The following is a 17048-nucleotide window of genomic DNA, read 5'->3' as shown; positions in this document are numbered from 1 at the left end:
GGGGCCATTTCCAAGGGCAGCTAGGAGTCAACCATTTTGTTGTGGATTTGGAGTCACCTGTAGGTCAGATCAGATAAGAACAAGCATTTTCCTTCTCTCAAAGGATATTACTGAATCAGATGAATGTTTTATGATGCTACAATTGGGTGAAGAGTGGAGTAGCTTCCCTCTTCCTTCCCTCCTTCCCTCCTTCCCTCCTTCACTTGACTGTAATAGTTTTTCTTTTTGATAGTTTGCACTTGTTAATTCAGCGGCTGACTGTTTAAGTGCCATCATTTTCAAGGACACACACAGACTGTGTCCTTGTCCGTTTTGTTTTTTAAAGAGAAGGAACTTTTCCTTTGCACTTAACATCGATTTAAGTAATGTGATAAAGAGGGGAGGTTGTGGCATTAACACTGGACTGTAATGCAGACCCTTGGGCTAATATTTGAGGACATGGGTTCAGGCCTCACCATGAGGATAAAAATCTGGAATTAAAAGATAACCTAATGGTGACCATGTAGGTGAAAGAGAGGATTGCAGATGCTGGAGATTAGAGACGAGAGTGTGGTGCTGGAAAAGCACAGCAGGTCAGGCAGCATCCGAGGAGCAGGAAAATTGACGTTTCAGGCAAAAGCCCTTCATCAGCTCTTCCTGATGAAGGGTTTTCGCCCGAAACATTGATTTTCCTGCTCCTCAGATGCTGCCTGACCTGCTGTGCTTTTCCAGCACCACACTCTCAACTGTAATGGTGACCATGTGACCAGTATCAGTTTCTTAAAAAAACCCATTCTGGCTCACTAATGTTCTTCAGGAAAGGAAACCTGGACACACAACAATGCGGCTGACTCTGACCTGCCCTCTGGGCAATTGAGGATGAGCAATAAATGTTGGCCTTGCCAGCAGTGCTCTCATCCTATGAACATATGCAACTAAAAGGTTTGCAGTAATAGCCACACACCCACACAAGTTACAAAGGGGAAGAATAGATTAAGTCCAGTAAAATTTAATGTTATACAGATCCTCCACATTGATGAGCTTGGAAGATTTCAAGATAAGCTTGATGATTCTCCTTGATTTAGCAACAAGTCCATTTTAGTACATTGATGAATGATTGATCAATTTTGTTATTGGAGATAGCAGCTGCTGGGTTCTTTCTTAACGACTACCTGTAGTGAGTCAATGGTCAAAATAGCAGAAAGTGCTCAAAATGGCAGAATGTATGGAGAAAAAGAGAGAGAGAGAGAGAGAGAGCCCACTCAGCATTCAGATTCTTCATCATCTCTGAAATACAATTTCTTAAACACATTAGTTCACATGAGCCCTCTCAACAGCTGAGCAGTTACTCAAAGTGAGTCTGTTTAGTGATCATATGAGCCAGTGGGTCAGGCTTGAAGGGGTGAGTAGCTGACTGTTGCTTTGAATTCCATATGTTTGTATGTTCATACACAGTGCCACTTTGTGACAGCTAAGTCTTTAAGTTTTCACAACTGATAATATTTTGAATGCATAAAATGGAGCCTAGAATTAACCCTAAACTTTGTAATGGTGATAAGTTAAATCTTTCAGGATGGATGAAATTAGTTGGGCTCAAAAATGTGTCTGTAATAATTTTGTAACCCTTGTACAGCCGTTTTGACAAAAAGTGCAATCATTCTGAAGCAAGCCCTCACTGAAATCCCTGAAGAAATAGATAGATCATGTGTCTAGTCATCGCATAGGTGACAAGTGTTTGCCGAAGCAGTAGGAGAACTCCCCTTTCCTCTAAGTGTTACCCATGGGGCAGGACTTTGATCTGATGTTGCATGACAAAGTTATTACCTGCTGCCGCTTAAAAGCGCAGAAATAGTTAAATAACCACTTACTAATGTGACTCTGTTTGCTTCAACTGGACACTGAGTTTGTTCTGACCATGTCAAGCCCATGGAGGGAAAATGACCCCAAAAATAACTTGCCCACGTGTGAAATCATTGCATTTGTGTACTGGGGGTGACTTGTGCTCAGTGAAGTAGCATACAAACCTAAATCAGGTTCAGACTTGGAAGGATCTGTTCCAGGAATGCAGTCAGCACATGTATCAACTGCTGTCTGAGTTTACATTTTGCTTTTTAACCCTTGCCCACTCAAGACTCACTCTTAATTTTTTCTCTGAAAGTGAATGAATAATCATTATAGTTGACTTTGAAGAATTGGCCTCGATTGCTTTGTAGTTGTGTGGTCTATATTCTTAATGGCAAACTAATTTGGGTGGCATAGTGGCACAGTGGTTAGCACTGCTGCCTCATAGCGGCAGAGACCCGGGTTCAATTCCCGCCTCAGGCGACTGATTGTGTGGAGTTTGCACATTCTCAGCGTATCTGTGTTGGTTTCCTCCCACAGTCCAAAGATGTGCAGGTCAGGTGAATTGGCCATATTAAATTGCCTGTAGTGTTAGGTAAGGGGTATGGGTGGGTTGCGGGTCGGTGTGGACTTGTTGGGCCGAAGGGCCTGTTTCCACACTGTAATCTAATGTAATTTATAACCAGGACTTCATATAGCCCCTCAAATAAAAGCAAAATGCTGGAAATCTGAAATAAAAGCAGTACATATTGGAGAAACTCAGCAGGTTTGGCAGCATCCACGGAGAGAGAAAAGCAAAGTATATGTTTCCGAATCTGATATTGTTCTTCCACAGAAGGTTCAGTTCTGACGAGTCATATCAGATTTGAAACATCAACTCAGTTTCTCTCTATGATGCTGCGAGACCTGCTGAATTTCTCTAACACTTTATGTTTTAGTTTTTATGCCATCCTTATTACATAGCATCACAGAATTTTAGAATTACAGGTTGTTCTGCTCTGATGCACGTTTCGTCAATGTGATTTGCTGTAATGGGACTGATGAATTGGAAGTGCTGTTTCTCAAGTGCAAACTTTTAAAACATGTGTTGACTGTCACATGATTACATCACCATTACTTTAAGGACTGTTGCTAAGGTGTAATTTTCTACTATGTGGGGTTGCATAAGAATATAACCATCGCGTTATAGAAGAACTACTTGTATAACGGCACAGAGGAGGCCATTGAGCCCATCATGCCTGCATCAGCTCATTCATTGCACACCATTACCCTAGTACAGGTTTCCTGCTTTCTCCCCCATGCCCTTAACATAGCATTATTCTCAAAATAATCATCCAACACCCTCAATTAAACCTACATCCGCCATACTTCCACATAGTACATTCCATACCCTAACAATACACGGTGAGACAAAAGTTTTCCTTGTAAGAAGATAAGGCCAAAATTATTACGTTTGATTAATTGTCAATGACCATCACTGTCAAGAGCAGCATCTGTTGCCCATCCCTAGTTGCCCTTATAAAGGTGGTGATCGGATTGCCGTATTCAATCCCAGTAGCACAGTAGCTCCCACTACCCCAAAAATCATGTAATTCTAGCACAGTAAATTTATGTAAGTATTTTCAGTTTTTGAACAGGACATAGGAATTTAAAGCAGAAAAAAATCAATAGGCACAAACTGTTCTGAGATAATGTTCCCGAATAGGAATTTATGAGGAAATCTTGAATGCCTTGACAATAAATAAGAGGATGTGTTGTTTTATAGAGAGTGGTATGCATCCTATATTGGCTATAGTTTAGCTATCAGGACTAGTGACTTTCAGCATCTGAGTGCCAATTTAGATTTTATGACATAATTTTAATTAAAAAATTCAAATATTGTTTAAAACAAAGGGTAGCATGCTGGCTCAGTGCTGGCTTCCAGGACCAGATGACTGTCTGTGTGGAGTTTTCACATTCTTCCCATTTCTGGATGCTCTGGTTTCCTTCCATAGTCCAAAGATGTGTAAGTTAGGTGGATTGGCCAGGCCAAATTGCCTATAGTATCCAGGGATGTGCAGGTTAGGTGGGTTAGGCATGGGAAATATAGGGTTATTGGGGAGGGTCTGGGTCTGGGTGGGATGCTGTTCAGAAGAGTTGGTCTGGACTCAATGCACTGATTGGCCAGCTTTCACATTGTAGAGATTCCAATTAGTTGCAATTATTTACCGATTTATTTGGATCACTACTTTTTTATGAAACTACAAGTAAGGTATTGACATAACACACTTTACGTTTATGTTCAGTTTTAAACTTTCACCATTTTAAATGCACATCATGCACGGGAAAATGGTAGATGAAATAGATTGGAATTCAGGACCTGGCAGAACATTGAGTGTGGGGAGGGTCAGTGAAGGGTTTTGTACCTTTGGAGTTCTTGGCTTTAGTGAAATGTCCTTAGGGTGTTTTCATAGGATGTAGATGCCACTAGCAAGGCAAACATTTATTGTCCATCCAGTCAGGTCAACCAGATTGCTGTCTGTATGAAGTCATATGTAGGCCAGACTCAGTAAGGACAGCAGATTTCCTTCAATGAAAAAGGCATTAATGAACAAGGTGGGGTTTTATGACATTTGAAAATGGTTACATGATCATGATTATGCCAACTCTTTATTCCAGGCTTTACTGAACACAATATTTCATTATCTGCCATGGTTGAATTCAAATCAATATTTCCAGAGCATTGGCTTTAAGTTTGTGATTGCTAATTCAGTGACATACCACTACACCACTGCCTCCCTATGGTTGGAGTCAGAACAGCAAATTTTGTGATCTGACAGTCTTGTATTGAAATTGTTGAGGTTTTGGAGCACAGAGGACCTTTCTGAATGTTCATGGGTGCTGAGGTTTGACAATATTGAGGAGAACATTCCTGAGGTTTGGACATGGTAATATCAGAGTGCTGGGAGTCGTAGGGAGAGGATCCTGAGGTTTGGCGATCTGTGGAAGGAAGTTGGATCTGGTACTTGGCAGTACTGTGGCTGAGGGTGTATGGTTTGATTCACTGGGTGCACACAAGTAATTGAGTGCGGTTGCTTTGTTGAATAATAGTTCTTGATTCTTGTCAGCATGAGAAAATGTGGCCCTGTGTCATATCTTGTGACAGTGAAATAGAAAATTACAGCATACAATGAGACCATTCGGTCAAGTCTGCACTGATTCTGAAATGGCAGTTCAATCAATCCTCACATAGAGACCATCCGGCCTGCACTGACCCTCTGAGGAGCATCCCAACTCTCCACCTTATTCCCACATTTCCCACGGCTAGTCCACACAACGTTGGCACATTTTTGGACCAAGGGAAGAAACTGGAGCACCCAGAGGAAATCCACACAGACACAAGAGGATGGGCAAACTCCACACAGTCATCCCAGGGTGGAGTTGAATGCGAGTTCATAGTGCTGTGAGGCAGCAGTGCTAACCACTGAGCTATTCTAAATAGCTGCTTCTTTCTGAGGACATTCAAATGGGCACAAAATTAAGTGAACCAAGGGCTGGAACATGCAATGATCATTTTGGTTCAGAGTTTGGCTGGTGAGGGTTCCAGAATGGAGTGGGCAGAATTTGCAGGGGAATGCCAATATTTTGAGTGCAGTCAGGTTTGGGGGGAACAAAAAGCTCATACCCAGGAAGCAGAATGGAAAGCAAGACATTCCTGGAAAATCAAGGAGAGTTAGGAATCTTGTTTCCCGTGTCTCCAGCTGTTAGATTAGGTGAAAATGTCGTGTCAATACAGATAAAGAGGAAACAACAGAAAACAGAAACAGAAAAATAAAACCGAAACAATCCACAGATGTGAAGTGAGTGGGTATGGGTGCAAATAACTCCATCAACAAGCAGCTTGCCCATTCTCCCAGACACTTTTCAACTTGTTAATGACATTCAGCTCAAGAGCTCCAGAAATTGAAATAAAAGAATTGCAGAAAGTACTAAGTAAATAATATTGTGGATGCTGGAAAACTAAAATTAAAACAGAAAGTGCTGGAGTAACTCAGCAGGTCTGGCAGAATTTATCCAGCATATTTTATTTTTTAAATAAAGCAAGCATTTTGTCCTAATACTAATATAATCGTTGCACTTTACCACCGTAGAAACTGGATTAGTGGTGCTAGAAGAGCACAGCAGTTCAGGCAGCATCCAAGTAGCTTCAAAATCGACGTTTCGGGCAAAAGCCCTTCATCAGGACATTCGGGCTTTTGGCCGAAACGTTGATTTCGAAGCTACTTGGATACTGCCTGAACTGCTATGCTCTTCCAGCACCACTAATCCAGAATCTGGTTTCCAGCATCTGTAGTCATTGTTTTTACCTTTTTACACCGTAGAAACTGGTCAGTATTTGTAAAAGACAATCTAGGAGTCAGTTTCCCTGTTTTGTCTCACCCCCAGCCCCTTGCCCATCTCCCTCTCTGTATCTGTGCTAACTTTGATCAGCTGTTTCTTCCAATTGGATGTGACGTATCTGTTCAGAGCTTCTGCCAGGGTGACTCATTGTGCTGGGCGAATGCTAATTTGACATTGTCTCCCTGTCCAAGTGAATGTTGTTCCAGCCTCTTCCCTTTTGTCTCCCTGATGAAAGAGAAACAATGAAATGTCTGTTTGCTCAAGCTGGAGATTCAGCCGTGCAGAAATATTTTCACATTGGCACCAGCAGCGAGACACGTGCAGTCAAAGACACAGACCAGATTGGGCAGACCTGACTGGAGGATGATTGGTTCCCATCTCAGGAATATTTGAAGAGGAAAACGGTCATGAAGCTTATGCTGTTGTCTTGTGCTTTCAGTTCTGTCATTTGACAACATTTTCATTCAAGCTCCCTCCCTACCCCTATCAGCATTCCGGAGAGACCACTCCCTCCGCGACTCCCTCGTCAGGTCCACACACCCCCACCAACCCAACCTCCACTCCCAGCACCTTCCCCTGCAACCACAAGAAGTGCAAAACTTGCACCCACATCTCCACCCCCCCCCCCCCCCCCCACCTCCCTCCAAGGCCCCAATGGATCCTTCCATATCTGTCGCAAATTCACCTGCACCTCCACACACATCATTTACTGTATCCGATGCACCCGATGCGGTCTCCTCTACATTGGGGAGACAGGCCGCCTACTTGCGGAACATTTCAGGGAACACCTCTGGGACACCCGGACCAACCAACCCAAACGCCCTGTGGCTGAACACTTTAACTCCCCCTCCCACTCCGCCAAGGACATGCAGGTCCTTGGCCTCCTCCATCGCCAGACCCTGGCCACATGATGCCTGGAGGAAGAGAGCCTCATCTTCCGCCTAGGAACCCTCCAACCACATGGGATGAATGTAGATTTCTCCAGCTTCCTCATTTCCTCTCCCCCCACTTTATCTCAGTCCCAACCCCCCGGATTCAGCACCGCTGTCTTGACCTGCAATCTTCTTCTCGACCTCTCCGCCCCCAACCCTCTCCGCCCCCAACCTATCACCCTCACCCTCACCTCCTTCCACCTATCATATTCCCAGCACCCCTCCCCCAAATTCCGCCCCTCCTACCTTTTATCTCAGCCCACTTGGCACACCAGCCTCATTCCTGAAGAAGGGCTTATGCCCGAAACGTCAATTCTCCTGCTCCTTGGATGCTGCCTGGCCTGTTGAGCTTTTCCAGCTCCACACTTTTCAAGAATGATACCTGTACTTCATGGGTTAAGTTATGAGGGCAAATTATAAAAATTAGGTGTGTTTTCTCTAGAATTTAGAAGGGTAAGGAGTGATCTGATCAAATTCTTCAATATAATAACAGGAAAAGACAGGGTAGATAAACCATCTTCACTGGTCGAAAATTCTATAACTCAGGTGAATAGTCTGAGAATTAGGGCCAGAACATTCAGGACAGATGTTGAAAGTATTTCTACACATAAAGGATGATAAAGATTTGGAACTCTCTCCCATAAATAGCAGTGGACGCTGGACCAGATGTTAATTTTAAATCTGAGATAGATTTTATTTTCAGCAAGAGTATTAAGAGAGATAAGCCAAAAACATATACAGAGAAAGCTTGGTTATTCAGCATTTGATTAACCAAATTTCGGTAAATCCGAACAAGATCGCATTCGATTCTCTGGCATTCAATTAACCGAATGGAATAACCAAAGCCTGTGTCCTTTGGATACTCGAGGTTCCTCTGTATATGGAGTTAGGCCACAGATTGGCCATGATCTCAATGAATGATGAACAGGTTCGAAGGGCCTGAATGGCCTATTCCTCTTCCTAAATACTATCTCTCTACTTAACAACTTTAACACATTTCCCAGGCAGCCTGGCATGTTCTATCAGAGGTCACTGTACATGTCCAAACTTGGAGTAGTACACCTTCATCTAATGTGGTCGCTGAAGGCTAATAGCATGCTGGCCTTCATAACAAGAGGGATTGAGTATAGAAGCAATGAGGTTCTTCTGCAGCTGTACAGGGCCCTGGTAAGACCACACCTGGAGTATTGTGTGCAGTTCTGGTCTCCAAATTTGAGGAAAGACATTCTGGCTATTGAGAGAGTGCAGCGTAGGTTCACGAGGTCAATTCCTGGAATGGCAGGATTACCTTACACTGAAAGACTGGAGCGACTGGGCTTGTATACCCTTGAGTTTAGAAGACTGAGAGGGGAGCTGATTGAGACATATATGATTATTAAAGGATTGGACACTCTGGAGGTAGGAAACATGTTTCCGCTGATGGGTGAGTGCCAAACTAGAGGACACAGCTTAAAAATATGGGGTAGACCATTTAGGACAGAGATGAGGAGAAACTTCTTCACCCAGAGAGTGGTACTGAAGAGGATACTGATTAAGGATGATCAGCCGTGATCATATTGAATGGTAGTGCAGGCTCAAAGGGCAGAATGGCCTACTCCTGCATCTATTGTCTATTGTCTATTGACCTACACTGGCTCCTGGTCCAACAATGCTTCAACCTTAAAAATACAGTCATTTCTATTTTCAAACCTCATTATGGTCCTGCCCTTCCCTATCCCTGCCATATCCTTCAGCATTCCAAACATCCCAGTTATTTATGCTCCTCTAATTCTGGTCCCTGGCATATTCCCAATTCTGTTAGTGGTTTTGTATAGAATTATAGAGTCAGACAGCACAGAAACAGGCCCTTTGGTCCAAATCATCCATGTTGACCAGACATCCCAATCTGACTGATTCCCATTTGCCAGCATTTGGCCCATATCCCTCTTAACACCTTCTATTCATCTATGCATCCAGATGCCTTTTAATGCTGTAACTGTACCTGCCTCCATCACTTCCTCTGGCAGCCTGTTCCATACATGCGTGAAAAAGTTTCCTCCTCAGATCCTTTTTAATCTTTGCCCTCTCATCTCAAACCTATATCCTCTAGTTCTGGACTTCCTCCACCCAAGGAAAAAAGACCTTGTCTATTCATCCTATCCCTGCCCCTCATGATTTTATAAACCTTTATAAGGTCACCCTTCAGCCTCCGACGCTCCAGGGAAAAAAGCTTCAGCCTATTCAGCCTCTCCCTATAGCTCAAACCCTCCAACCCTGGCAACAACCTTGTAAATATTTTCTGAACCCTTTCAAGTCTCACAACATCTTTCTTATAGAAAGGTGACCAGAATTACACACAGTATTCAAAAGGTGGCCTAACCAATGTCCTGTGCAGTCACAACATGACGTCACAACTCCTGTACTTAATATTCTGACCAACGAAGGTAAGTATACCAAATACCACCTTCATCACCCTGCCGACCTGTAACTCAACTTGCAAGGAACTATGCAACTGCAGCCCTAGTGCTCTTTGTTGGCTACACTCCACAGAACCTTCATAGCACTTTGGAAATGGAGTTGCAGGTAGATAGGATAGTGAAGAAGGCATTTGGTATACTTTCCTTTATTGGTCAGAGTATAGGAGTTGGGAGGTCATGTTGCAGATGTACAGGGCATTGGTTAGGCCAGTTTTGGAATATTGCATGTCGGTCTGGTCTCCCTGCTCTCTCTGGATGTTGTGAATCTTGAAAGGGTTCAAAAAGGATTGACATGGATGTTGCCAGGGTTGGAGGATTTGAGCTATAGGGAGAGGCTGAACAGGCTGGGGCTGTTTTCTCTAGAGCATCGGAGGCTGAGGGGTGATCTTACAGAGGTTTCTAAAATCATGAGCAGTATGGGTCGGGTAAATAGACAAGTTCTTTTCCCTGGGGTTGGGGAGTCCAGAACTAGAGGGCATAGGTTTGGGGTGAGAGGGCAAAGACTTAAAAGGGACTTAAGGGGCAATATATTCACTCAGAGGGTGGTATGTGTTTGGAATGAACTGCCAGAGGAAGTGGTGGCGGCTCAAACAATTACAATATTGAAAAGGCATCTGGAGGGGACATGAATAGGAAGGGTTTAGAGGGATATGGGTCAAGTGCTGGCTAATGGGACTCAATTCCTTTAGGATATCTGGTCGGCATGGGCTAGTTTGACTAAAGGATCCGTTTCTGTGCTATATATCTATATGACTCAATAACTCTATTTACTGTATATATCCTACCCTGTTTTGCCTTACCAAATTGCAGCACCTCACATTTATCTAAATTAAACTCGATCTGCCACTCCTTGGCCGATAGGCTCATTTGATCAAGGTCCTGTTGTATCTCGAAAACAATCTTCTTCACTACACCACCTGTTTGGTGTCATCTGCAAACTTAGTAACCATAGCTCCTACATTGACATCCAAATCATTTATATAAATGACAAAAAGCAGCAGACTCAGCATCAATCCTTGTGGCACACCGCTGATAGCTGAATACTGAGGGTCGAAAACACTCTGTCTTCACTGGGCCACTGTTACCTCTCTCCACTCCGTCCACCTTTAAAATGTCCTGTAATTCCTGTCCCTTTGGTCAAACTTTTTGTCATACGAGTATCTTCCGAAGTTGCTCAGCATCAGGTATTGCTCAACAATATTGCTCTGAATTCAATTAGGACATTTCCTTTTGTGAAAGATACTACGTAAATGCAAGTTGTTGTTGCCCATTGTGCTAGCAGCAGCTGTGGACAAGCGGAATTGATATTCATCGGAAATGCTGAGAAATTCAACTCCTTGATAAAAAAAAGAAAATTCTCACTCTTGATGTCTAGAAACCGCGTCTCATCTGATTCCTACTAATAAACCATTAAATTCTGAATGACTTGGGCCTGCTGGAAAACAAGTGACTGTAAGGCTTCAGTAGGATATATCTCAGAATGACTTTGAAGCGGGATGGTATGTTGTGCTCTAACTACACAACACTCCTGTGCTTCTGAAACCTGTGTGGAATCACAATCCTTTCTAACTATTCAAATCCTCATGGTGCTATTTGGAAAAAGAACAAAAGAGTGTTTCCTGCTCTCTGAGCCAATATTTATCTCTGAAACAAAATCATAAAAGCAGGCAAAGATGCATTGCTGTTTGCAGAACCTTACTGGGAATTGTTATTTTTACTATTACTGACTGCACTTCACTAAAAGTCAGTTGGGACATCCTAAGGTTGTAAAAGCTGCAATATGAATACAATATTTGATGTTTAACGAGCTGCATTTTATTTTCCTCTTTTAATGGTTTTGAAGGTGGAAGAGTGGGTCTTGTAAAATTCCTCTGTTGCCTAAATGCTTAACCCCTAACCACCCCCTCAACACAACCCTGTTTAAAATCTAATGGAGGGGATTGGTGTTGTTGGTGGCAGGGTAGTCTTTAGGCCATTTCCCTGCCCCTTGGGCCTATTGAAGTCCTAAACTATCCAATGAATGGCAACTTAAGGCCATCATCCTACTCCCACCATTCCTTGACAGGAAGGGAGCCAGCTGAAGCTTCTTCTATTGGGCAGGTAAATGGACAGGACCTTCTTTGTGAGTCTGCTTTCTTCAACAGAGGGAACCTCATTCCCCCAGTAACTCCATAAACATCATGTATGTCTCTTTACTCTCTCTCCCCCCCCCCCCCCCCCCCACCAAGACCCCTCAAACTAAGACCCTGCCATGTGCCATATCACACCCTGCTTAAGAATAGAGAGGTGATGCTGGGACCATGTTAAACCCTGAACAGCTCAGGTTGTTGTTAGAGTTGTTGGTCAGTTCGCAGATCTGGTTGATTTTTTTTTTGCAAACGTTTTGTCCCCCTACTGGGTGACATCTTCAGTACTGTGTAGCCTCTGGATGGAGCACTGTTATTGCCCAGGTTTTATACGGTTCAGTCTGTCATAGAGGCTGGGTCTATTTCTGGCTTTGTACCATCGTGGTCTGTAGATGAGGTCTATTTCAGCGTGTTTGTTTATGGAACCAGTGGACGAATACCAGGCTCCCGGGAATTCCAAAGTTTGGCTTTGTTTTATCTGTCCCAGTATCGTAACATTGTCCCAGTTGAATTGATGTCCTTCATTGTCAGTGTGTACTGACATGAGGGAGAGTTGGTTGTGTCATTTTTGTTGCAAGCTGATCCTCATGTTTTCTGGTGGCGGTTTTCCTGCCTGTTTGTCCTGTGTAATGTTGATCGCAGTTGCTGCATGGTATTTTGTATATTGTATTCATCCTGCATGTTGTGAGTATGAAGTATTTTGTCTTGGATCGTAGCTGGTGAAGTGTGGCTACTGATTTGTGTGCTGCCGTTATTCCCAGGGGATGTAGAAATCTTGTAGCCAGTTCCGAGACGTTTCTAATATCGGGTAAGGTGGTCAGTGTTTTGGGGCACACTGTGTCTTCTTGGTGTTGTTTGTGTGCTCGGCATTGGTGAATGAAGCTGTTAGGGTACCTATTATTAGCAAAGTCTTTGTATAGATGTTCCTCTTCTTTTCTGCAGAGCTCTGGGGCATTGCAGTGTGCTACAGCTCATTTAAACAGAGGCTTGACACAGCTCTGTTTGTGGACGTTAGGGCCTTTACTGTTGTAGTTAAGAATCTGATCTGTATGTGTAGCCTGTCTGTAGACTCTGAAGTCTACACATACCGACCAGATTTGTAATTACAACATAACTGAGAGGCTGGGGAGTGCAGAATCCTGTTAAAATCCAGCCTGTTTTCTATGTTTAATTCATCGCATGGAAGTCCAACTGCAAGTTTTGGTCCTAAACGAGCTGTCTCCGATTACTGTACAAAACAATATGAGAATGGTAGAACTGAGATAGCTGGCTTACATTCTTTGGTGTAATGCCACTTTGGGATTCGGCAGGTTCTTCTCACTGTTCAGGCTTCAGTGACCTGCTTTTCAATGTTATTTCCTTTTCCCACAGTTGGTCGGCTGGCAAGTGGGATGACTGCAGCAGGTCTTGCGGAGGAGGGAAGCAGGCACGGCAGATCCAGTGTTTCCGCAAGGTAGCTTTCCAACGGGATGAGGCAGTGCCAAGCTCCATGTGCCCACCGGTGGCACCTGCCCAGATACAGCCCTGCAACATCCAGGACTGCCCGCCTGAGTGGACTACGGGAGCATGGACCCAGGTAACCATAACTCATGACTAAACTGCCAAGACTTGATCTCACACACTAACAAGCAAAGCCATGAACTGAAGCAAGGTGAGGAGCAAATGGGACAATTTCACGTCAACACATGCTTATCTTGTTTCTAGATTTCTGCTATAAATTCCATAGTTACTTTCTATTTTACTCAATGTTGCATCATGGCTAGGAAAGCATTTATTGGCCCTCATCCCCAACCCTAATTGCACGGAGGGTGGTTAAGAGTCAACAACATTGCAGTGGTTCTGGAGTCACATGTAGACCAGACTGGGTAATGATAACAGTTTTTTTCTCTAAAGGGTTTTTTTGACAGTCAGTAATGGTTTCATGATTGTCATTAGACTCTTAATTTAAACTTCACTATCTGCCACAAACGGGAATTAAACATGGGGTTCCCAGTGTATTACCTAGGTCTCTGGGTTAGTAGTGAAGTGGTACTACCACTAGGCCAACCCCTTGCTTATTTGAGCATAACACCCTTTGACTCATGATGGTCCTGCAGTGTCCCCTCTTGATGGGGGATATTAATGACATATTTACATCGAATATCAAAGCAAACTGACAGCATGGAAGGCAGCCACTCTGCCCATTATGCCCAATGAGCAATTCACTCAATGACTTTCCCCAACCTTCTCACCCATAATCTTGCACTTCCTTCTTTTTCAAAAGACAGCCTAGCTCCCTTTGGAATACTTCAGTTGAACCTGTCACTGCTTCACTCTCAGGCAATGTGTTCCAAACCATGAAGTTTTCTTCATATCCACTTGTGCTTCCGTGCTTTCTCATTCTTGGTCCTTTCAAAAGTGGGAACAGTTTGGCCTTATCTACACCTGTGCAGGGCCCTTCCATTTCCATTGTAACGGTGGATAGATGTTATTATAATGGAAAGCATTATCAAGGAGTTAGATAGAAGTCAAATTCTTAATCTGTAAATATTGGAAAGGGAGGAAAATGGAGAACTACTTAAGAAGAATAAGGGAGTGTGGCCAGTTGGAAAGGCCTTTGAAAGAGCTGGCATAAGCTTGATGGACTGAATAACCTCCTGTACTTCATGAATATTGTTTTAATAATTTTCATTTAGAATCAGCATGAAACCTTCCATCTCAGGGATGTGTCTATATGTAGTTGCTGAGTTGAATAAAACTTGAGTGGTGCTGATAAAGATACATTTGTCAAAGATTTTCATAGAAACCCTTCAATGTGGAAGCAGGCCATTCAGCCCATCAAGTCCACCCAGACCCAACTCACTACCCTATCCCCACATTTCCCATGGCTAATTTACCGGGCTTGCATATTCCTGGAGGCCATGGGCAATTTAGGTTAGATTCCCTACAGTGTGGAAACAGGCCCTTTGGTCCAACAAATCCACACCAGCCTTCTGAAGAGCAACCCACCCAGACCCATTCCCCTACATTTACCCCTGACTAATCCACCTAACACTACGGACAATTTAACATGGCCGATTCACTTAACCTGCACATCTTTGGAGTGTAGGAGGAAATCGGAGCACCCAGAGGAAACCCACGCAGACATGGGGAGAATGTGCAAACTCCACACAGACAGTTGTCCGAGACGGGAATTGAACCTGGGTCCCTGGCGCTGTGAGACAGCAGTGCTAGCCACTGAGCCACCGTGCCACCCTATTTTGCATAACCAATCCACTTAACCTGCCCATCTTTGGACTGTGGGAGGAAACTGAAGCACCAGGAGGAAACTCATGCAGACACAGGGAGGATGTGCAAACTCCACACAGACAGTTGCTAGATTTTAGAATCAAATCTGGGTCCCTGGTGCTGTGAGGCAGCAGTGCTAACCACTGAGCCACCGTGCCACATCTTGCATGCATCAGGATAATTCCTGATGAAGAGCTTTTGCCTGAAATGTCGATTTTCCTGCTCCTTGGATGCTGCCTGACCTGCTGTGCTTTTCCAGTACCACTCTGATTTAAATTCACAAGAAATGCCAGGTTAAGGGAAAACAATGTATTGTATGAGAGGGGGATGCCTGACGGTTTGATGAGGATGCTCTAATTTAGTTGAGACTTTGCCACAGAGAATGCATGAATTAATGATGATTGATAGTCAGATTTTATTAAATAGTGGAGCAAGTTCAAGGTATTGAATGGCTTACACCTACTTGCTTACATGCAAGAGGGAATGGAGTTTATAATTACACACCCACATCATTTAAGATGGTCAAAATGAAAGAAAAAATTAGTAAAGCTCCAAAGTATAGTCTAAGCACTTGAAAGAGCTAAATAACTACTTAATCAGATCAGAATGGAAGAAAAATGAGAAGATGCATTTATGAAAATTGCACCAACCTATTCTTTAAGAGCTTTGCAATGTGTCCACACATGTCCCTCACTTAATGTTAACCAAAATTTTAATGTGGAACTTCTATAATTACCTGTCAGTAATAATGCAGGAGGAACTCTCTTGTTAAATATGTAACAGTATTTAAGGAAATAAAGACTTGTATTTAGATAGAATCTTTCATGATTTCAGGATGGCCTGAGGTGTTTTAGAGGGAAAAAGTGAGTACTGCAGATGCTGGAAACCTGAGTTTAGATCAGATTGGTGCTGGAAATGCACAGCAGGCCAGGCAGCATCCGAGGAGCAGGAAAATCAAAGTTTCGGGCAAAAGCCCTTCATCAGGAATAGAGGCAGGGAGCTTCCAGGGTGGAGAGATAAATGAGAGAGGGGGTGGGAATGGGGAGAAGGTAGCAAAGAGTACAATAGGTGGATGGGGATGGGGATGAAGGAGATAGGTCAGAGAGGAGGGTGGAGCAGGAAGGGAGATTGGCAGTTAGGACAGGTCCTGAGGATGGTGCTGAGCTGGAAGTTTGGAACTGGGGTAAGGTAGGGGTAGGCGAAATGAAGAAACTGGTGAAGTCCACATTGCCCTGTGGTTGAAGTGTTCTGAGGCGGAAGATGAGGCGTTCTTCCTTCAGGCGTTGGGTGGTGAGGGAGCGTCGGTGGAGGATGCCCAGGACCTGCATGTCCTCAGCAGAGTGGAGGGGGAGTTGAAATGTTCGGCCACAGGGCAGTAGGATTGATTGGTGCGGGTGTCCCGGAGATGTTTCCTAAAGTGCTCTGCTAGGAGGTGTCCAGTCTCCCCAATGTAGAGGGGACCGCATCGGGAGCAACGACCAATAAATGACATTGGTGGATGTGCAGGTGGAACCTTGATGAATGTGGAAGGGTCAATAGACAATAGACAATAGACAGTAGACAATAGATGCAGGAGTAGGCCATTCAGCCCTTCGAGCCTGCACCGCCATTCAATATGATCATGGCTGATCATTCCCAATCAGTATCCTGTTCCAGCCTTATCTCCATAACCCTTGACTCCACTATCTTTAAGAGCTCTATCCAATTCTTTCTTAAATGAATCCAGAGACTGGCCCTCCACTGCCCTCTGGGGCAGAGCATTCCACACAGCCACCACTCTCTGGGTGAAGTAGTTACTCCTCATCTCTGTCCTAAATGGTCTACCCCGTATTTTTAAGTTGTGTCCTCTGGTTCGGCACTCCCCTATCAGCGGAAATATGTTTCCTCCTGCCAGAGTGTCCAATCCTTTCATAATCCTATACGTTTCAATCAGATCCCCTCTCAGTCTTCTAAACTCAAGGGTATACAAACCCAGTCGCTTCAGTCTTTCCGTGTAAGGCAATCCTGCCATTCCAGGAATTGACCTCGTGAACCTACGCTGCACTCCCTCAATAGCCAGAATGTCT

General features: G+C 43.9%; 1 protein-coding gene across 5 annotated transcripts in view; it reads left to right on the top strand.

Annotated features, from left to right (window-relative positions):
• Positions 1-17048, top strand: part of adamts18 (ADAM metallopeptidase with thrombospondin type 1 motif, 18) — a 282233-nt gene that overhangs the window by 244707 nt on the left and 20478 nt on the right. For all 5 annotated transcript variants that reach the window (XR_011964232.1, XM_072595845.1, XM_072595849.1 and 2 more), the window contains one exon: positions 13087-13291. Coding sequence is in view for 4 of the 5 variants with exons in the window: in XM_072595845.1 (XP_072451946.1) it covers positions 13087-13291 (205 nt within the window). In the remaining variant the exon portion in view is untranslated. The remainder of the gene's footprint in view (positions 1-13086; positions 13292-17048) is intronic.

Source organism: Chiloscyllium punctatum, chromosome 26 (assembly GCF_047496795.1).
Source record: "Chiloscyllium punctatum isolate Juve2018m chromosome 26, sChiPun1.3, whole genome shotgun sequence".
Lineage (NCBI taxonomy): Eukaryota > Metazoa > Chordata > Chondrichthyes > Orectolobiformes > Hemiscylliidae > Chiloscyllium > Chiloscyllium punctatum.
The sequence above is the reverse complement of the archived record's forward strand: the minus strand, read 5'-3'. Positions and strand labels throughout refer to the sequence as shown.